This window comes from Ischnura elegans, chromosome 6 (genome assembly GCF_921293095.1).
Source record: "Ischnura elegans chromosome 6, ioIscEleg1.1, whole genome shotgun sequence".
NCBI classification, from domain to species: domain Eukaryota; kingdom Metazoa; phylum Arthropoda; class Insecta; order Odonata; family Coenagrionidae; genus Ischnura; species Ischnura elegans.
This window is the reverse complement of record NC_060251.1, coordinates 30124995-30148497: the sequence shown is the minus strand read 5'-3', so window position 1 is coordinate 30148497 and position 23503 is coordinate 30124995. Positions and strand designations below refer to the sequence as shown.

The window sequence follows — 23503 nt, the reverse complement described above, 5'->3', positions numbered from 1 at the left end:
CTGCATATTCAAGGTGTTGCCGTACGATTGCGAAATATCACCACTCTTTTACTTTTTCATCCGGAAATCTTCCCGCATTACGATTGACGAATCCTAGCTACTTCAGGGCTCTGCCACAAGTATTTGGTATGTGTGTTCCTACTGTGCACGAAACCCAGAGACCCCCTATGATAAGTAAATCTGATATTATAGGGGATTCTCATGGCTTTCTATCTCTCGAGCTACGTGACTGAGAAAAGCTACTTTCTGGCAACGAAACAAACCCATGAAATAATTGATTAGCTTATATCCATGAAAAAATATCCGCCAGGTCTGAATGAATAACTATTATTATTATACATAAATCTAATACATTAGGCAGAATACGGCCAGACGATAACAAGTTTAGGAGACTAGAAATATTGGGAGCAACTAGTAAAAACGACGGTACGAGAAAATAGATAACACAATTGCCCACAGCGACGAGGCAACCGATTAATATTGTAAAAAATTGTCATGATATTGAAAATGCTGAACCTGTTGACCGCATTTTTTTAAACCGTTATCAATAAACTGGAATCGCAACTTCAGGAGCCTACTAGTATATACTAGAGTATATCGGGACTAGCCACGGTGATATCTTTACGGAGTCACCCGCAATGCACAATCAGGAGACTACAAATGAAACAATACTCAAAGCCACAGGTTTATAAAATTGACCAAGCGTCAGATAAGCCGAAAGCCCACGATAATAGTGTAGCGATGGTATTTTCTTAAATCCAGAATCTTATATAGCGGGGAATAGAATAGTAAAAATAGAATAGAATAGAGCGGGGAAAAAACCCTTAATTTTGCCCAAATAATTTCTCCGAAGAGGTAGCAATTATTTTTCTTAAATGTACCCCAAAGTTCTCTCAATATTTGCAGAAAACTCTTCGTATTTTCGCCATAGTGTTTCAAAATTTAACATAATTTATAGAAAAAAGCGCCCAGAGCAGCGGTTTCTTCGACTTGATGTTTCTCTGAACTTGATGAAAAGAAAAACCGAAATTTATTCCTTTTGAAATGCTAAGTTTGGTGAAAAACGTTAATACGGAGATGTCATGAGAGGACTACCTCTGAAATACATTTTAGAAAATATAAATTATATACATAAAAATAATATAAAGCCATTTTATTCGTAGTGTAAGGAGAGTTCTTTTGTGTGTACTACAAAGTTTTCAAAAGAATTTCATTGTATTGATTTTCAATTTTTTGCATGTTTCTGACTTTACCCTTTATATATTTATTGCAATGGTCCAAAGTAGAACGTGGAGATGCCTGGAGAAAAAACGAGCCGAATTTGTGGGCAATTTCTCGGACGCTAAATTTTTGTCGTAATTTTCGTTCAAGATAATAGGTACGTAGTTTTGAGTCAAATTGATTGATAAAGTTTTTAGGGGAAAACGTGGTAATAAAGGTTTCTTAAATAATAGAATTTTCAAACACTATGAAAGGCGTCTCTTCAAGATAGTGTCACTCTAAGAAATTTGAATGGCGGAGGTCTGACAAGCCCCAAGGGAGATTTGACTCCTAGTGGTTCCGGGGTAAAGTCGGTTCAAATTTTTGTAAAAATTCAGCCCACTTTAATTTTGAAGAGTTTATTTCCCATGCTGCTAGGATACTGGGTATTTATAATCTCCAACCGAATGATTTGAACAAATACACAGGTAATTGTCAGGTACAAGAATAAATTCCTTTGTACATTCATGCACATATGAAAATTAATTTGCTTGTGAGCGATAGAACTAATTACGCTGCAATTCGTTTCATCCGGCATGGTCACCCCCTGAAATCTGCGCCCAGGGCAAATGCCCCCTCTATCCCGACCTAGTTCCGGGCCAAATTGAAATGTCATCCTCTGTCATCTTTCACCCTCCATTTCTTTTTAATTTCTTACATCACGTCTATGGCCATTTTATGCGGAGCGGTTGTTTCAGCGGGTGAGTTTTGTGTCGAACATGGCGAATGACACCTACCGTACTGACCTTAGTACTGTAGATCTGTACCCCAGTGCGACCCAGTTAGAATACCTACTTTGGAGTTATTTCGTAACAACCAACCTTTGATGCGAGGAATAGGTGTTTGGTATCATTTTAAAGAATAAATTTTGCATTTGTTTTTTTCATTCGTTTGTGTTGTTCATTTAGAGATAAGTAACACTTCGTTACAAAAATGGCAAACTAAGAATTTTTCAAAGTAATATTACGCCCGTTGAAAAATTCGAAGGATTTTACGTAACGTATTATTACGCCCACGGCACGCAAAGGGTAAATAGCCCTAGAAAAGTTATTTATGTCGGAAAAAGTCCCGGTTCAAGGAAAAACATCGAAAAAGTCCCAAAAAGTCTCCTACAAGAGTTGTTAAAAATGTTTTATTTCATAAAATTGAATATTATATTAAAAAGCAGAAAAGCCTCATTTTTAAAAAGAGCCTTAAGACACTCCCGGCTCTATGAAACGTTGGGAATAATGCGGGCTGCATTCTCCAGGCGCAGCCATTCTATATTCGGTGTATGGAGATTATTGTTATTTTTAAAGTAATCTACCGATTAAGGCTGCTTTGAATGGAGTAATTATGAGGTACACTGGCAGTATCCACTTCCTCAATGAACTTCCCTCTTCAATTCACAATTAGGCTAACTCTCTTTATTTTATCTAAAAATTCCATTCTCTTCCCTCCTCTCCCTCGTTCAACCAACATTCTACCTTCCAACACTGTTTTCAACATCCCCTCCCCACTAAGTACTCGCTCCACCCATACCTTCGGTCTCCTCCGTATCTCACCAATAAGCTGCCTCTCCTCACCCACCATGCCCACAACTTTGTCGCTCTCCTCCTCTCCATCACCTTCACCTTCTCCATTCTTCTCTAGACCCTCATCTTATACACCCACTCTCTTTTCTCGTCCTCCTTCCTAGGGGTCAGTGTCCATTTTTCTGCACTATGAAGCGCCACACTCGAGGTCAATCTCTTCACAAGCCATTTCTTTAAACTTTTACATAACGATTCTCTCAGCAGCTCTTGACTGTTCAAGAACACCTCCTTTGCTAACGTAATTCTCTTCCTGATGACCTTACCTCTGCATCCGTTTTCCTCAATTTTGCTGCCAAATAGTTGATTTGCTCTATCTGCTCAAGTTTTTCCCACCTACTTTCATCTTGAGTCTTACATTCCTAGCTCGCTTGCCCTACAAAACTGCATAACTTCATTATTTTGGTGATTAATCTTCATGCCATATTCCCTGCAGCGCTTGTCTGATGAATCCACTAGAGCCTGCAGCTCTCTCACTAGCTGGCTGATTATCAGCTGGCATCAACAGCTGATTATCCACGAATCGCCCAGATTTGCCCATGGTACATCTTTCCCCTCACTTTTACTCCAGCTCCCAACTTATCCCATGCCTCTCTTACCATTCCCTCGGCATATACGCTAAAAAGCATCGTTGACAGCAAACAGCCTTGCACCACTCATAGACCAATACTTGCCCACCCAGATTTTATGTCCACAATCCTTACTAGTGTGGTCTGGGCCATATACAAAATAGGAATGAGTTACCTACCCCTCCAATCTACACATGTTTTCTTAAAACTGTCCATTTACTTACCCCAGTTAACTCTATCAAATTCACAACTCCTGAACAAGTCCTGCATATATTTTAGGTTTCTCTCTACTAGGGAGCTCATCACTGCTATTGCATCTCAAGTTGACCTTCTGTTACGGCAATGAAATACATAGTTGGTTTTTGGGGCGAAAGATGGCATACAGATGCGTGGAGAGACATGAGTGACTGAGTGGTACCCCAGAAGGGGATGGACCGTGTTTTAGGTGCCCAGGAAGGGGGTTGTATTGTCAAGGGTGCCTGGGAAGGGGAAGGGAGAAGAGACAATAAGGTGTGAAGGGACTGGAAGGGATGACGGGACAAGCAACAGCCCCAAAAAGCGACTGTCGGTGTATGGTGCCTACTCCACGAATGTACGAACGATTCCAAAATAGCTGTAACAACGATATAAAAAACTAAAATACAGTCCATTTTAAATCTACGACATTTTATCTATGTTGACAAGCTGAAGGTGCAACACCTTCCTTTCCTGAAACTAAACTGCTCATTCCCCAAATACTCATTTGTCCTCACCTCAACAGTACTATTTAATATACACAGAATAGACAAATTTCCATGGATTGGGCTAATAGTGCTATAATCTCTGCATTCAGCTTTCATCTTTTTTCGTCGCAGAATTAGAACTTTTTTCTCCTCCGAATCCTCCAGCCAAAATCTCTCTTCATAGATCCTGCAAACTAGTTTGAAAAACCTTTCCTTACCAAGATTCTTCAGAAGTGATTTTTGACCAATGATGATCCAATGTACACATGAGCGATTTCAGGTTTCTGCATATGCTAACAAAGTTACATAGCAAAGTCGGTCATCATGTGATGGAACTGATTGGCTGACAAAGGCAATGTGTTTTGTTTATATACATTGGAAATTTTATTTCATTTTAATTTTGCACTATCAATGAATTAAAAGTACACATGATGTTACTGATAATTTACCCAATATTGCATTCACTAACTTTTTCGTTTCTCTTGGTAAGACTGAAGTTGGTGTTACATTGTTGACCTTGTCTATTGGATACTGCACAGCCACCTAGTGAGCTCTTTAATGTGCTGACATATATTTCCTTGATCTTTTATGAGGTAATGGTGGTGCTCCTCTTGCATGCCCTCACCCAGAACACAAGGAACTCAACATGCTAGCCGCCATCATCACCTAGCTAGTTGCATTGGCTGTAATGACCCAGAAGTCCCTGGCATCTACAATGATGACCTAGCTCACTTCATTGAAATAGATCAATTAGAAGATGGAGCCACTCAACCTCAACAAACCCTATTATTACTTATGAACAATTAGACTATGCCTCATGAATCCCTATGTCTACTCAAGGCTTTCAAAAGACTTATCCCCTATTTTTCTTAGAACTTCCGCATTATCCACATATCCATTTGATCTTTAAATAAGATATGTTGACAATCTCCTTAAAATATATTGAAAGACAGAATTGTAAAAGCACAAATTATAATTTTTTAAACCTGATAATGAAATATCGCATAGCTTTAATAGCTGAACCTGTAATGTATATTAATTTGCTGGTTATATTGTGCCAAGTGCTCATAGGCAATTAGGTATTTTGAGTTTTGATATGTTTTCCTTTTAATCTCGCTTTGAAGATGTGTAGTTCTTAGGTGGAGCTACAATTAAAGAGAATAGTGAAGAAGATCTTGTGTTATTTTGTGGCTATAAAATAACAGAACCTTTGAACTGATTAACAACCTATAGCATTAGATTTTCAGCCCATCTGCAATTTTATGAAAACAAAGGTCATCACTTTTAACTGACTTTTCTTTAGCCTTTTGCATGCATTTTTAAATTTCAATACATATTTTAAAAAGTGGAAGACCAAGAGCTTCAATTATTATGCAAACAATGAACCAAACCAAAGAACACTCAAGAAAAACACCAAATAATCATCACAGAGAGACATAAAGTTTCAACATAAGTGGGTATGTATGTATTCACAAAGAGAAAAAATTAAAAAGAAAGATGGTTGACTGAACATTTATATTTACGAATTCAATCAATCTACAAAAAATACAAGCGGTATTAGCCGCAAAAATTCGACCACAAAATCCACTCTTGCTTCTTTCCATCTTCACACACATGAAATACACATATTTAACACTGGAAATACCCTAATACGGTAAGCTCTTTTTGGAGGACATTTCATTATCAAGCAGCATTCCAAAAAAGCATGGGTAATAAACTACTTTTGCCAGCTATAGCAGCAGAGCAACCAATGATATGGCTGCAATGTGCTGCAAAAGACAAGTTGGCATGCTCAAGTTTCGATTTGTCTTTTACATGAAAACATGTACAGTCACGAGAATAACAATCAAATGAAAAGCAACAAGTATGCGGATAAATTTTGGCACGGGTTGCTCTTCAAAATAGAGATATAATCACAGCAGGGAAGCTAAACAGAAACAACAAATCTGGTAAGTAAATGACAGATATCATAGAACAATTGAGAGCAACTTTTTAGATGGTGCCATCTGTCAATCCATGATATGAAAAGAAGACAATATTACAGCTGAGAAAGCTCAAGAAATATGATGGTAACAGAGAATATGTGTTCTAGAAAGTTCTAAATACATATGTTCTAAAATGTTCCAGAAAGAAGGAATAAGGAAGGAATTGTGCACGGATTTGGATGAAACGGTGATGGTATTGCTGAAGGTTAAATAATTAAACAAGCTGTATAACTGAGGAAAATGAACTGTGAAGACTGCAAATGTGAGTAGAGGAAGAGAAAGTCGGGCCAGGAGTGAAGGCAGAGTAATTTATCGCTGAAGAGGAAAATACTGTGAAAGCTGCAGAGATTTTGTATGCTCACTGGAAAGAGTAATGAGTAAAGGTCTTCCAAGTCACATTTCATTTAAAAGAAAATATTATATGCCCCTGGCAGAGAAAAAGGTGAGTTAGAGCCTTTAGCGGGATAAGTTACACTCTCCATTTAGATGCATTTAAAAAATAGGATACATATTATAAAAATAAGAATTTGGCGTGAGTTCCTTTCAGTGAATTATTGAAGCATTAAATGCAGTCATAATAATGTTTGCATGAAGTAAATTGATATTTGAAGATTGAAAACAATGCTGATGTTTTCAATACGCAAGGTAAAAAAGACAAAAAGAGCCCATTTGGAAAGCAATCAAAATGCATGCACAATTTACAAAAAATCAAAAGATTTCTTTTGGGAATATGACTGACTCATAAGCATGCCAAACCTCAAGCTTGCAGGTATACATATTCAAGGCTCGGAAATAATTGCAATCAAAATGCTCAGAAATGTCAAATAAAAAAAACTTTGCTTTAAAAGACAACAGCAGATTTGGGACGGCTGAGGAGTGGTGATCAAGGAGAAGGCTTGAAAAATAATACTATTGGGGTATTGGTTGATAGGAAATAAAACAAAGAATAAATTAAGGATCGACCAGTTACATGGCAAGTACCTGACCTTTCTGCCGAGGGGAAACTCGATGTGAGCCAACTTAATGAACAAAGACTGACTAATTTTGTTTAAAAAGAATGATCTATCATGGCCAAAATTGTCATTGCCGAGGCGTTGGCTTTCATGTTTCCCTCATCGCATAGAAATGTTATTAGAAATGATTTATTGCTGATACTGCTGGGGGAGCTGGTGTTGCTGCTGATAGAGGATACCACCAGCTACTGGGACACCGACACGTGGGGCGGCCTTGGCAGAACTAGGGCGGTACGCGGCCTGGAGGAGGTGAGCTTGTTGAAGCTGCTGGGGTTGACGAGCCAGAGTATACTATCGAGGGATGATCAAAAGAAATAAAGTAAGTTGTGAAAAAAGTGTACAATGAATCACAAATTAAATAAACCAAAACAGAAAATTATTTTAATAATTTAAAAGGAAAGGAAAATTATTTTCCAGATGGCAAAAAAAGTTAACCAAAAACAAAAATCAAACTTTTGTTTGTTTGTAATTAACACTTTCACTAATAGGTAATTGTCAAAAAATGCTAAAATGATGAAAGAATTTTAATCTTCAGCTGACATCTTACAAGTAAAAATAAATAAATTATTAATGCATGTGTTCAAAGAAAGAGTTAAAATATAAATCAAAATTGAAAATTAATAAATATTTGCGTAAAATTATCTTCAGAAAACAGTCATAATTTTTTTTTTAACTATACGCTATCCATGTAAAAAACCAGATTATTAACTTAGGATATAAGAAAAATGAAGTAACTTTACTGTCTACATGGGGAACGTAACCAGGAAAAGAAAAATGAAAGAAGACACATAAATGGGAGCAGTTGCATTTGTTTAAAAAATCAAATGCCTATTATCTTTAACAAGATAATTTATGACATAAAAAATAAACTGAAAGTTCAAAAACGACAGTAGACCTGACAGTGAAAAAATAATGTAGAAAAGAACTACCCCCCAGATCTCTTCCTCCTATTTAGGCATAATCATACCAAAAAATATTTAATGGTAAAATTGGACATTGCAATATTTCCACTGAGTTTTATTTTGACACTACTACTTGTAACAACGAAACATGTAATAATATGTGTAGTAAAATATTTCAATGCCCAATTTACTAATATTAAGAACTTCCACCACATTGTGCCTAACATTATACAAGGTAAAAATTTTCTAGCTACAACTTAACCACTTTTACCTTAGGTCAAAACATAAACATGCTTTAGCAAATGTTTTATAAGCAATTAAGATCCAAAGAAATTTCAGCTAGTTGATCGGTATGAAGACTTCAAATTATTCAGGATTAGGAGCACTGGTCTGAAGCATAGCCATGTATAGGAGGAAACCGCCCCCCTTGAAAGATGGTATGTAGCAATTAAATTCTACCTCAAAATCTTTTTGATCTAGTTCTGCTGTAGTAAATTTCATTTAAAAATTGTGAACGCTGCTCAAAAGACAAAGAACTGAATTCTTAATTTTTATTTTTTGAGAAAGTAACAAATATCTATTTTGCAAACGAAATGAATGAACAATTGTATGACCACAGTCCCTTGCTACCAAGAGGTAAAGAAGACGAGGGGTCCGGGTACCTGCTCCCAGATTTTGAGGGTAAGGCCTAAGCCCTGCTGCATTCTGTCCCAAAACTAAGACTTCACATAAACCCGTGACTGTCATGAAGGGTGAGAGCTAGGAAACCTATATTTTCGGCAGTCGTTCGCCTGTGTAGGAAAATCTCCGAAGAAAATTTTCAGCTTTCATCTCCTGGGTCAGGAAATATCCTGCCGCATATTTTTGTCCTTAGTAGCGAAAGAGTTAAACGTCTACGATACAAATACTGGCATTGGGAAAAAGCTCCACTTGGTGCCTAGTATGCCTGTGCAGGCAAGACAATTTAAAGGGTATTATAGGGCAAATTAGAATCAAATTTGGCAGTGATGGGCAACCACAGGGAATTAAAATCTGGCAGCTGAAATCTAATCATGAAACTCAAATGTAGCTCAGATTCAATCCAAAGATCATCATGACACAATGTAGGTTGAGGTTACATATTCCATCAAGACCCCGCAGAATATGTATATTAAACCACCCTCCTCAAAACAACTGCCTTAATTTTCCCCTTCCTGTGATACCTATAGAGAAGTGATCTCGCCAATAAGCCACCTACATTTCAGTGACGGAACTACATAGTTATATTTCCTATTTCACTATACACCATAGAGCCCTTAGCTGTGAATATATCAGTATGTTTTTAAGGTTGTTTTACATGGAGCACATCATTGTGCAGATTAGCACAGAAAATATTTGTAGACATTGCAACGATGTGAGCTCGGAAATAGAGCAGTGGCTATTTTGCCATCTAGCATACATGCAGTCTCGCATGCGTTCCAGCAATTCACCGCTTCACGCGATGCAATTTTGACTGCCCGTTCGTACATGCATCAGTTTTCTCAATGACGTGCAGCATGTGAAACAGCCTTTAGAGTGAATTTTTAAAATGAAATTTTCTCCTCACCTGTTGGGGCACGGCCTGCACGTATTGGGGAGCTGGTTCCTGGGGGCGCTGCCTGAGCTGAGGGGCAGGGGAGGGGATGGCCACATACTGCGGCTGCGCCCTCTGTGGCTGAGGAGCGGGAGCGTGGGAGGCGAAGGCACCGTTGGGCACAGAGGCAATGCGGGTGGCTGTCTGGGGAGCTGGTGTGGGCAGCTTCACCACAATGTCAGTGGGCTCCCTCACAACCTCAGCCTGGGTGGGAATAGGGAGAAAAATTAGTCATGAGCAAAGGCATTTTCAATCATGCTCCTCCTTCTTCTGGTACAGCTGCATACATCAATAAATTTAACGTCTAGCATATTATCCAATAACATTATTAACACTTAAAGTGCTGACCTTAGTACTGTAGATCTCTATCCAAGTGCTAGCCATTTTCAATACTTTTGTGTTATTTCTTATTAACCAACCTTTGATGCAAGGAATTGGTGTTAGGTATCATTTTAAAGAATGAATATGGCTTTTTTATTTTATTTATTTGGGGGTTGCTACTGCTTTGTTAAAATATGGTAAACTACTAATTTTCAACAGATGATTTGCATAGTATCATGCCTGCAGCAAAAATCGAAGGATTTCATGCTCCATAATATTACGCCCATTCCACTCAAACTATTAACCTGATAAGAAAATGCACTAAATGTACATTAACAACCGGAAGAAAATGTACTAAGCTGGGCTTAAGCCTGGATCATATAATCATTATTCCATCCCTTCTGAGAGATGGCTCCAGCAATAGTTTTTCAGGGACCAAAAGAGTGGTTGCTCAAACAATCATTTGAATCACACGGTCATTCCTATTGTCCCTTTTTCCTTCACTAATTCCGTCATTTTTCGTATTTACAACTGATATTCAATAGAATGCCGAGAGTGGCGTTACAATTGCAGTAAGTGGCTGTGCATTCTTTTTGGCTGAGAAACTGTGTCAGCGATGGTTTCAGCAACAGAGGAAAGGATGAGCCGAGTGAAAAAAAAGGATGGGATTTGCATCCCGGGAGCCATCTCGGAAAATGATTACGTGAAACTGTCATTTTAATGCCATCATTGGAGCGATCATTAGAGCTATCACTCTTCAGGGGAGTGAAATATGATTGTGTGATATAGGCTTTACATAAACATTTTTTCAAATTGCTTTTGCAAAAACTAGAAGAGAAAGACAAGTTTGAATTAAATAGCCCTAGCAGCACCAAAAGGATTATATCTATATTTAATATGTATCTATATTTAATGTGTACATATTATATCTGTATAAAATACATGCAAATGTCCTCTACCACACTGATAATATCTAAATATTATACATATTATATTTGCTGCCATAATATGGATTTATATAGATTAAATACGTATAACTCGTCATAAATCTGTATATTACACATATCTTATACATGTTTGATGATCCCTGGTTATGCCGCAAGGATATTATTTGCATATTTTAAAGATTCTGGTATACATCAAGGACTATGGATCATCAGAAATGTATAAAATATGTATAATATACAGATTTGCAAATCTGTATTTCGAAATCTTAAAAATATACAGATATAATCCTTTTGGTGCTACTAGGGAAATGGCACAATTTCCACCTAGGTGACCTAGTTGATTGGTCATACATAAGTCCATTCAACAAGATCAAGTTACAAAGTATGCATGACCACTACAATAAAATTCCATGATGCTTCAATATGTCAAAAATATTTTTTTCTCCATCTGAAATTTTACCTTATGTGCAATAAAATCTTTTCATATCATTTTAACTTGATAATAGCCTCCAGGAGGTAATGCTTACTGGGGTAGAGATTGTTGCAATAGAGATATGTAAGCAGGATTGTTATTATTTGTTTATCTCATCCAATCACCTCAACAGTTCCCAGATGTTTCAGCAAGAGAAGTCTTTTTGCCCTTTCGTTCTGAGATGCATTGCCTGTATATTACTCCTACGTATTACTTTCAAATGTTTGCATGCACTCATAGCTTTATTGGTTTATTTTTTATGCACAACAGGTTTAAACTGATTTTCATGAGTCACGTTATATTTTTATGATTTTTGTAGTGTTTAGATTATTTTTCCATCACTACATATGCCATTCAACATTTTTAAATGATTTTTTTGAACTGAAAGATAATATTTAACTTTTTAAATCACAAAGAAATTAAACTTAGAGCCCATTGAACATGGTACTATAGATTATATCTATTCTATTTATTCTCATTTCCTTTTTTCCTTTCCATTCCAACCAACTGACCGTCATGTAACAATCACGCTGTGCTGATCATTTATTTCCAGTAGGATTCAACATGGAAAACATCCCTACTGCTTTCCCATTTCCTTTCAGTTCTATTATTCTGCTTGTGCATAGAACCCTTCAAAAGGTAAGAAAATAAAGGAGAAAGGAATGCGTGTACGGTGACTTACAGAAGGTATCTTCAGGCACAGGTGGATTAAGGTGGGAGTGGGGCACGTGCCCACCCAAGACGGTTAAAAATAGACAAGATTTTTAATACGGTCATCATTACTACATTCGTTTTGTTTCGTTTATTACTGAGCCTTAATTATTTAATTTCACCTAAATAACTTTCATATTAAAATAAAGAGGATATTTTGCATATTAATTGTTTTACGTTGTTTTTAATCTCAATTATAAGAAGACCGTTTGCCTGTCAGACCCTGGCTCCCCCCCCCCCCCCCCCCCACCCCCCAGAAAAAATTCTGGATCCGGCCTTGTCTTCAGGGCTTGGTCACCTGACATCCTCTGTGATGGCCATCATGGAAATCAAGTTCACCATGAATACTGACCCCAGCAGAAGAACCAGAAGAAGAAGATGCATGAGAAATGCAAGCCAGAAAAAGCCATATCAGGAATAATCTGGACAGTGGCGTAGCCAGGAATTTCATTCGGGGGAGGTCCAAAACCAGGGGAGAAAAGTTTTGAAAAACAGGGTACTAAGTAATGGGTTTAAAACTAATTTTAACACTTTTCATAATCGAAAAAACATCAATTTTTAAATAAATATTTTGTAAATTCATTATTCTTCAATATTTTGTTTTCTTTTATGAAGGAAAATAATTGCATTTTCATATTTTGGGGGGCCGGTCCGGACCCCCTGGACCTCCCCCTGGCTACGCCACTGAATCTGGAGTAATTTCACAAATAAAAACATTATATTCCTCTAAATATGTATAGTCCACCCCAGAATACAATCTCCCACCAAATTCATGTTCAACCCAGTTTGGGACTGTTGCTTTGTGGTGGGAATGTGCTGTCAGTAATTGGGGCACAAGTACTCCTAGTCAGATCGACCTCTCATCCCTGACCAATTGACGGTTGTAGTTTGTTCCTCACCTTGAATCCCTGCAGGGGGTCAGCAGTGTAAGTCACGGTCCTGATGAAGCCGTCAGAGTCAACGACACTGTAGGATCCTGAGATCTTGTCTCCCTCCCTCTGCTCTTTCCTGTTCTGGTAGTTGGTGAAAGTGTCATCCTTGACATCGAAGGAGAAGTTGTATGCAGGGTTGGGCTACAGTGTAGAGAAAGAAATAGGACTTTAGTCAATTAACTTACATCCTAGAGGTCATTATAAATATAAATATTTGAAACATAGTTACCTACTTGAGGAACAACACTAAAAATTTAGACCAAATACTACCAAGAGCATATAAAGTTTAGGCTACGAATTTAGATTTAAAAATATGCTTACATTTATTTTTTTTCAACAAATAATGCTATTAAAAAATTATTTTCTAGAAGAATACCCAATAAAATTATCATTAATGTGAAGAAAATGATGTAAGCTGTATTAATGTATGCATTTTTTCAAGAACTTGCGGGAAAAAGTTAAAATTAAAAAACAATAACATTTCTCCCTTGGAAGCATTATAGCTTGGTCATGCATATGTCCAATCAACATGTAACGATTAATGCATTAATACCACATTAAAATTCACTGGCGCACAATTTTTTTTATTTTTGCGCTATTATAATCCTTTGTTGGACACAGAGAAGATAACTTTTAAGCGTTGGCGTGAATGTGTTTCTAATCTGTATCTTTTAGTGGGGCGTGTTATAAGCGGCGTTGACTTCACGTCGAAGTCGCGTTGCAACGAATCAAAGTCAACGTTCGGTATGAAAATCGAATCGAGATCGAATCGGTTCGAACGAGTGGACTGAACTGAGACATTACAATTCCCAAGAGCTGATTGAGAGCAAGGAAAACAAGGTAAGTACCTGCTTCTTTATGAAAACGCGCACATATCGACATACTCCCTGTGGATTGACAAAGCCATGCATAATTCATATGCTTATGGTGACTGAATAAATTGAATTGAATGACAACCGTTCGGAATAAAAATCCATCGGAATAATGCTGATCAGTATAATGCACATTTACTTTGTTTCGAACGAGTGGCTGGAACATTACATTCCCCAAGAGCTGACTGAGAGCCCCTCATTAATGCAAGTCCCTGCTTTATGCGAACGCGCATATATCCACTTCTCTACCTGTGGATTGAGAAGGGAGTAACGATTACGCGAGCGTAGCAATTACGATGAAGTTGACATTCCGAGCGAGTCACCGGCGACGCTTTCCGACGAAGAGGAGCCTTATAAGAACTGGAGGAGCCTATAATTGAGCGAGAAAACGGAAGTCCAGCGTACTAAGAGATTAAAAAAACTTGACGCCAGCAGGCGGGTCAGGCTGTTTCACCCCCCTCGACGTTATTACATCCACGGGGTAAAAAAAAAGACTGGACGTTACGTCGACTCGACTTGGAATACCTACTGTAACAACTCCCATCTCTGACGGGTGAAAAAGGAAACGTTGTGAAAATAGAAGCGGTATCTTCAAATAGAGTCATCACGAGGAAAGGCTTTCGCGGCGTTTTTTTACATGAAGAGAAAGTGAACTGGGTCTTCGGCAAAATCGAGGGATAAAAGGGGCTGGAATGAAAGGAAAGGGGTCTCGAAGACAGGAAGGAGAGGATTGGCTATTCAGGAAGCCCATAAAGCAGACTCCGACCACCGGAAACGGCATGCATGGAGACTTGAGCGCGCCGAGATTAAATCTTAAATTAAATAACCCCCCCTTGTTTGTACAGAGACTTTACATAAATTTTGAGTTAGCTATAAAGCATTAAATCCACGTAAAAGTGAAACGTAATAGCATTGTTATCAACCCATTTTCTCCCACCGTAGCCATATGGTTAAACCCTACCGTTCTGGGTAAATGAGGCTCTTGATGAAAAACTATGCACTGTTTTGTTTTAAAATTGTTACAAATATGCTACTTAATATTTTGTCAACCTAAGTAATCTATTAGTTTATTTTTGATCCCGGTGGAAAATTATTCTACTTCCTGGACGAGTGCAAATCGTAATTTTAACATGGACGCCTACTGCCTTAAAATAATATGCAAGAATGATAGAAGTAAAAGTAGAAGGACATTGAAAACATGATTATTTGAACTTTCTTTCATCCAAAAATATGCTTTCCCTGCAAATATTAATCCTTTTTTATACTGGTCGAAAATTTATAACATTGGATTGTGACTCGTTAAGACATAGTGCAGCCATGTGGTCGCCGCTCATTCCGAGAAAACTGTTTGATGATTGCATCACCAAGATATTAAGTAGGATGGTACAAAGCAGTCCAAATTGAACCTCTAGCATTGCCACAGGAGCATTGCGGGATTTAACGCGGCGTATCTGATAAGGTGACCTAATAATGGAACCAGATTCCAAAATGGGACTTACGAGAGACTTATATAAAACTATAAGTGCTTGAGGAGAGTGGATATCTCTGGTTGATCTTTGAATTAAGCCTATAATACCTCTGGCTTTAAAACCACAGTAAGAAATATATGACAGTTTATATTTAAATTTAAAAAATGAACATAATACATGAACGATTAACACTGCATGCGGCGACCATGCCATCGCGTACGATTCATTAAACTAATTCCGTCAACGGGATTTGACTTTTCGTCATTGCGGGGGGGAGGCCATGGACACGACACGGCCACTTAGGCGGGATCTTGCGGTCCGGAAAATTTCTCCCGCTGTTTCGATGTAATGCAGCCTACCTCTTCAGCGTTGTTGATTGTGCTCAGAAGCACGAGTAAGGGAATGACATTTCAAGCGTTTATGGAGACCAGCGTGACCTTTCCAGTGCGAGTGAAGGAGAAGTTGAAATAAAGGCTAATAGTGAGCACGTGCAATTTAGAAGACTAAAACGTGTTTAAAAAAACCTAAGACATCAAAATACACTATAAACAAATTGAGATTAATCGGCTGATATGTCGTCAACTTGTGGCCAAAATAGCGGTTCACTTATTTTTTTAACCTATTGGATCATTAAATAAAAGATACAGTGTCCGGCGTGATGCGGTGGAAATCTTTGATATTCAGCTTACTGAAACAACTTGTCTGTTTCCACACTACTGACAATGGCACAAACGACCTTTACAATAGCACAAGTTCCGAAACTATGGTCGGTGAAAATAAAATAGTGTGGAAACAGACAAGTTGTTTCAATAAGCTGAATATTGGACCATTTTTAGGTTTTGGGGGTAGGGGACGTTGGCTCCATCAGCCACCCAAATACTCGCCCTTGCTCTTAAGATTTTTATGCATACGTACATCTTTTTAGTTGTTTTTTCCTAGTTCAACCCTCCCCCAAAAAAGGAATTAGAAATATGATTGCATGAGTTTTTGAATCCTGATCGCACGCTCTTTGTGGATTTCACTTGAGAGGGAAGCGTTGTCTCGTTGGTCTTCAAATGACTGCCAACCTACCCTCTCGGCGCAATGTTATTCCCATTCCGTGACTGAGGGATTCCGTCAAATCGGACTGGAGTCTCACGCGTCACGCAGAGAGTGGAAACGACGCAGGTCGCGGAGGATCACGGTGAAAGAGAGAGTGGGGCGGTGCCCGAATTAGTAACGAGACGAAGTAAAAGAGTTGAGGGAAAAAAACAAAAGCCGGCCGCTCTTCGTCCGCGTGTGTTCTGCTGCGTCCGAGAGCCGGTTTTGAGAGAGGCCGGGAGAAAGTGGTGAAATTGCCCTTCACTCCACATTTCACTCTCGAGCGCCCTGATCTCGATTCCGCCTTCTCACCCAACCCACCACACTCTTCCCGCATGAAAACGAGAGTGATCCAATTTTTCCCAATCTTCCTTCCCAGGCTCCATTCGAACGGCTGTAAAATTTTAACGCGTGAAGATCTCGTTCACGACGGAGAAAGGTCGGGAGAAATGTCCGAGTATGCCAGATCTGGTATACAATGGGTGACGCCAAGTACGGGCATCATGTAGTACCAAGCGAAAAAATCGAAATCGACTCGAATCGAAAAAAAAATAGTCCCTAACATAATTACAAAGCTAAAATAAGGAATATGCGACAATTTCTCCCATTCTCCATTTATTACTGCGATGCATATCTTTAATAAAATTTCTCTAACTTGGTACAATCTTTTATCACTTCTTTCATTTTTAACATTTTTTGCATAGCTATTGTAATAGCATATCCATGGCCATCGACATTATTTTGGGCGTCAAAAAAATCATAATAGGTGAAAAAATACTTTAAGCACTCCCTACTTCAGTGATTCAACCTGAAGACTGATTTGGATAGGTGAGGATAACAGCAATACTACGCAAGCATGCACTTTTTTCATTTTGCATAAAACCCTTTTCTTGTCATTGTTGCATTATTTTGACGTATCATAGGCGATTCAAGGGGTCATAATCACTACAATAACATTTTTAAGCGGATTAATATCTTTCAGTTCTATTTCTGTAGAAAAATGAGACAAACACAAATACACGCGGAAAATACACTTTCAGTTCTGAAGAGGATTAAAAAATATTAAACCAGTGGCGCAGCAAGGAAAGAGGGTTGGGGGATAAATCCCTCCCAGAGCTCAGAGAAACTTTTAAGTTTAATCCATTTTACTGAAATGGTTTAATATTACTAATGGAATAGTGAAAGGGTTACTAAAATATCCCTCATAAAGCCGTAAAACTCACCATTTTGAATCATTTAAACAAACATTTTTCTGAGGGAGGGCCCTCGCACCTCCCGCTTACCCTAGCGGGTATTCCATACCCCCCAGACCACCCAGTATTAGTTGCCCTTATTTCCTCCCCCCACCCCCGACCTTATTTCCTAGCTTCGCCCCTGCTCTCAATCACTGCTAATATTTTTCGAGCACCTAGTTTTTCGCCGAGGATGTGTAACTATACCTCCTAAGCAGCTGCGTTGGCGTAAAGAGTGGTGTCGAGACTCGAACGAGATGGATACCCCATCAACACGAAAACACCGCTGTCACTCACGTTCCAGTAACACGGGGTAATACCCACTGCAGCTGCACTTTCATCAATGCATGTTCAACCCTCGAGGCCTCGGTCGCAAAGGGCAAATGATTTCACGGTGCTGAAAATGGCGAAATAAAGACGAGTGACAATCTAAAATATAAAATCATATTGATTATTAATTATTATATTCTACGGAATTTCAATGAAAAATACTGGTAGAGTTTGGCCTGATATGCTATTCCGAATAAGTTCAACTGATTAAGGCGTGATATGGGGAAGTTCGTCCTATTGAAATTTCTCATCTTAAAAAAAATTGTAGTAGACGCATTCCCTTCAAAAAATATTTTTTTAGAGTCTTCTCACATTTGCAATTTAAAATGAACATGAAAGCGACAGAAAGCCAAGTTAAATTTTTTTGTTAGTATCTCCATTATATCAAATACCAAAGTAATAAAAATTAATTTTGTAAATAATCTTATCTGATAAAATTACGGTTATATTAAACTTCATACACTGAATTTGCCGAGAATGTGACAAACTTTTCCAATTTTGATTCATTTGATTGAAGTTCAAAACACTAGTGATTTATTTTATCTTAGTTTTTCAATAGTTTAAGCTGAACTGAGTACCCTAAGGAAACGTATTACTTCAGTAAGCACAAAAGAAAAATTGAATAAATATGAATGGGAGTACGAGTTCATTACGACCCACGCAAACATAATGGGGTTCCTTAATAGTAATAAAACAACGCTTGTATCGAGGTCATTAGTTCAATGTAACGCCCGATTATTGGAAAAAAATATATTTCCGACGGTCAAAAAATTTTAAAGGGGTGTAGCAAGCTAATCGATCAGTATCGCGACAGGTTTATCAAAAGCATACACCGCAATCAAACGAGCACGATCAGGACCGAGGGACAACTATAAAATCCAGTTTTGATCGAGTGACGAAAAAAAATCATTTTGACGCCAACGAAACCGTTCCCTTGGTTTTGATAACTTTCCGTCACCCAAGAGCAGTATCACTCACATTTTGAAGAAAAAGACAATTATATGAGACAATAATTGATATAATTAATAATTAATTAATAAGACGATCGAAGAGAAAGGCGATAATTATGATTTCAGTCTTAGATTTCTAACTTGTGTCATCGAGGTTTATTGTAATAGGGAAATTCAGTGAAGAAGACGTATACGATTTTCGCTTCATTGTACTAATGTTTTTTTGCATGTTATTTTTAAGCCATAATATAATTTAAAATATTTATTAATTGTAAAATCGGTTTTATATTAAATGAATGTGAATGTATAAAAAGATTTTCTTTTTAAAACTATTTTTTAAATGAAGTATAAAAATGTAAATATTCAATACCTGGCAGTATTAACTTGTCTTTAAAATTTCAACAACTATTTTTTCAACTCGTTTCTGAAGAAACTTCAGCCTACAAACTGTCTAAAAAGTGTAGTATACATAGTCCAATTAAAAATAATTTTCTTGAGTCCTCTTATAAAATCAATTTAAAATGAACACGTAAGTCACAGAAAGCCAGACATTTTTTTTAATCTTATAAGTACTGATTTTTTAAATGTGTTTCATAAAATACCTTTACTTTCAAGTTCATTCCAATTTCATAGTAATCAATATTTTCATAACCTGTTTACGATGTTATTATTGATTTCTAAAAAACTGAAAGCCACAGATAACCTAGAAATGTCATAAGATATTTTTCCACGTAACAACGAATCTTGTGGACATGAAAAAGCAACTGTGAATCAGTGTTTTCTCAAACCTCACGGTCTACAAGCGGCGGGGAGAATTCATGAAGCACTGTTTCAACCCGCGCACCGGCGTCCCCGGAGAAATGCTACAGATTAATGGCCCATTTCGAGTGCCACATAGTTGACCGCCCATGCCCGTGCCCCGGGTTCTCGGCCGACCCATATTACACACGACAGCCACGCCCCTCAGTCGCCCCTTTCACATTTCCGCGGCCACAGCCACAGGGGTCCCGGCTAAACGAGTGGATTTCACTCAAGGGGGGACCCAAGCCCCTCATATTTCCCCATTGCATTCTCAAAATACACAGATATCACTCACATACAAATTGTTAAGTTGACCATTCGCTCAATACGATTCAATAAACATTTAATAGTATTTTACAGCCCTGTTAATTGAAGAACAATACGTAAAACGCTAATAATTGAAAAGCATACTAAGTGTACCCTGGACGGGAGTGAGCGAGTATTACAAGCGGGTCTAAATTGGTTTAATTGATAATATATTGCCAAAAAGTGCTACGCTTATAAGTATAACACATGGCTAACAGATAAACATTATAATGTACAGTTTATCCTTTGCAACATGTTATCTCTATTACAAAAAGAATCACTGGTATGTTATAGGTTATTTCGCGGCTGAGTTCTCCAATTATACAGTTTTAGCTCTCCAATAAAACAGCACTTTAAAAAAGGCATCGTCAAAATTAATGGTGGCCAGGTTTTGAAATAATCAAAGAACCGGTAAGACCTGAACGAGAGAGTAAGTTGTTCTATTATAATAGAAAAAAAAAACATTTTTCTGCAAAGGGCATTTTTTAAATTTGAAAAATTTACGATGATTTAATCTTGAATTCATAACATGTTCACATTTTGTACAGATAAGTCTGCTATTTGCGTCATTATCAAGTTTTATTAATTAATTTTCATTACAATTAGATTTAATCATCAATTTTATTGACTACATAATTTTTCAGAAAATTTTCTGAGATGAATTTGAAGATATGAAATAAAAATATAAGTTTCATGCTTAGCGGTGCGAGAGAAATGTACTATATGCATAGTTTACGGCACTTTGGGCGTGATATACAAAAGAGGTACGCCTATGAAGTTTTGTACGTGTGTTTCCACCCAGTCAAGCGGGACCATGGAAGGGAGGTATCTCGTTTCATAGCTGGTCGTCTAATTCCAAATATATGAACTACCCGACCGCGACGAAAAATCCATTTTGTTCTTCGTTCCAATTCACTTGCCCCAGAATCATTGGCTTGTGCCGTTAATACGCTTCGGCTGTCCATATAGGTTTTGAATAAACGCCTTCGCAAAGCGCGATTCGGGAAGGGAGACAGTAGCAATCACTTTCCAAATCGATGGACACGAGATAAACTAGAAATAACTGTACTGCATGCACCTGAACCCCATCATGCCGTGACCATATACTTCCAAGGTCTCCAAATAAAAATCGCACAACTTCTTGGCACCAGTTGGGGCATTGCGCCACGTCAAATGCAGCCACGAATGCAAAGGGAGGTTCCGAAAAGGAAAAATGGGAGAGCTTTCAAGGATTCTTGGAGATATTTTCTTCTTTTTGTGCCCACTAACACCAACTTGCATTGCAGCAATACCACCCATACTCTAAAAGGGGAAGTATTGGAATATCGAGCATGGAGCAAGTTAGCCATGCTCTTGATTTCTGGCCAAAGGTTACGGGGTTCATATTACGAGTGAATCCTTGGTTACTCCTAAAATAATCCTCACGGAAAGAGGTGTCCCAGGGAAAGGAACTGCACCCTCTACCCTGAGTGTTTAGAATCTTACGCTTGTGACTTAGTCCGTGGCGAGATCTACCGTCGCCTAAACAACCTTCGGATTGAAGCAATGTGTGACTAAACCACCCCAAACCATTCGCGGACCTATTGCAGTTACGCCGATGTCTACCTAACTCGGTGGAATTAACTATTTTAGTTTGTCACTAATTTTTGTGAACATTTCGCCGTGGAAAGCTGACTGCAAGAGGGCGAAAAAACATTGACTGTCAGAAATGATATTTTTGGGGAACCGGAAGAACATCTTTCTCATTGGAATCATGTCCTTTAGTGAGGGAATCTATGAATTAGCACATCCATTCTACAAGCCAAAGTTACCCATGGCGTCTGTCATTATTGGAGAGAGTGACGACAAAATTCAAAATTTCTAGAGAAATTACATTCTCAGAAAACCAAGGGTGAAGCAAAATACCAATTCGAAGCAAAAATACTGTTACCCCAACTAAAAAAGTCAGCCGCATGAAAATTGATCTAGACTATCCGGAAATATTCTCTCGCCATGGAAAATGCTTTTAAATGGGAGAGAAAACAAAGCAAGAGAAAAAACCGCACGGCTTCCAGGACATAAACAGAATTTTCGCCGTCTCGTTATGCAACGAATTACGACAAAGCCATCAGGAATTTTACCGCATGACCAAACCAAGTAAAAGCGTGTGAGATAAGAAACTTCGGAGAGATGCCGAGAGAGTAGAAAAAAAGGGCGAAATGGAAAGGCAACAACTCGGCTTCTCACGCTTGGCTTGGCCCCTGCGACAATAGGCCAAGTGTGTCGCCATAGTTCGATCTACGCTAGATACTAGAGGCTGGCTTTTTGCTTTTTACCGCATGGGTGTGCATGATAGCTTACTCTGCTGAGCGAGTCGGGAGTCGTGACTTTGGTGACGCAACCACGACGCTCCGGCAAGAGTGATCACCTGGTGGACCACCGAGGACAAACTGGTGGATGTAACTAAGCGCACTTACATACAACATCTCCAGCAGCAGTTTCTCGCATATGGGAGTCCTTTCGGATTAAAAATGAATCTTTGATGAGCCATCACATCGTTCATTAGAAGATTTAGAGGTGGGAGACTTCAACGCGCGCTCACTTTCTTAGTGGGAGACTTCAACGCACGTAAACATTCTCATTTGAAGTGACTAGCTTCTGACGCCGCAGAATCTACCGAATTACGCCAAAATACTTTTAATAGTCATTAAGATTGATCAATAGTTCGAGATGCAGCTAAAATTAGTTATAAAATTGGGTACCGTAGCAGTTAATAAGTTTTAATATTTCCTGTATTCACAGCAACATCAAACGCGAATTTTATAAATGGCTGATATGGCAAAAAACATCCGTTTTTCGTCCGTTATCATTCAAAGTTGAGACGTAAATTCCAGTCCACAGAAAATTTGAGATGATTGCTTTTTTGCCCCGGAACGACTGTTTCTTATTACCTAATGTTTCATGGTTTCCGGAATGTGAAAGTCAGGTAGCAAAAGTGAAGAAAAAATGGAATGAAATCTGCTAGTAATATACCGAGAAAACAGCATAAGATAGACTTGCGAACATATTCCAGGGTATAATGAACCTGAACAAATAATGGTTGGTTCCACATACAAAGGGAAGCACTGTTTCACGACACCATTCTGATCTATGCCTCGGCATAGTTATTATTTCAGTTATCTGGATTTGCAAGAGCAATTCATATGGTTCTGTGGCCAAACCTTGCCAATTTTTGCCTTCTCTGCTCGTCAATAGCGAAACAAGGTATCAGAATACGATGTCGCGTTACGGGTGATAAAATTGATGCAAGGGAACAAATATGTGAATGTAACTCCCACCATTCAGCGGCCTAAATTACCTGCGACAGAGCACTGAAGCCGCGAAAATACTTTCATTCCAATACTTGTAAGTACACATGATATCGTTAAGACTTGTTTACATCTAGTGCACCAATTTGAAAATTTTAT

The 23503-nt window shown here is 38.2% G+C and overlaps 1 protein-coding gene across 1 annotated transcript in view; it reads right to left on the bottom strand.

Moving 5' to 3' along the window:
- Positions 1 to 5620: 5620 nt before the first annotated feature.
- Positions 5621 to 23503, bottom strand: part of LOC124160509 (cuticle protein 19.8) — a 39513-nt gene continuing 21630 nt past the window's right edge. Inside the window, exons 3-5 of the mRNA XM_046536368.1 lie at positions 12985 to 13158; positions 9608 to 9838; positions 5621 to 7411 (exon numbers count right to left, since the gene is read on the bottom strand). Of these exons, the coding sequence (XP_046392324.1) occupies positions 7250 to 7411; positions 9608 to 9838; positions 12985 to 13158 (567 nt within the window). The 3' untranslated portion in view covers positions 5621 to 7249. The remainder of the gene's footprint in view (positions 7412 to 9607; positions 9839 to 12984; positions 13159 to 23503) is intronic.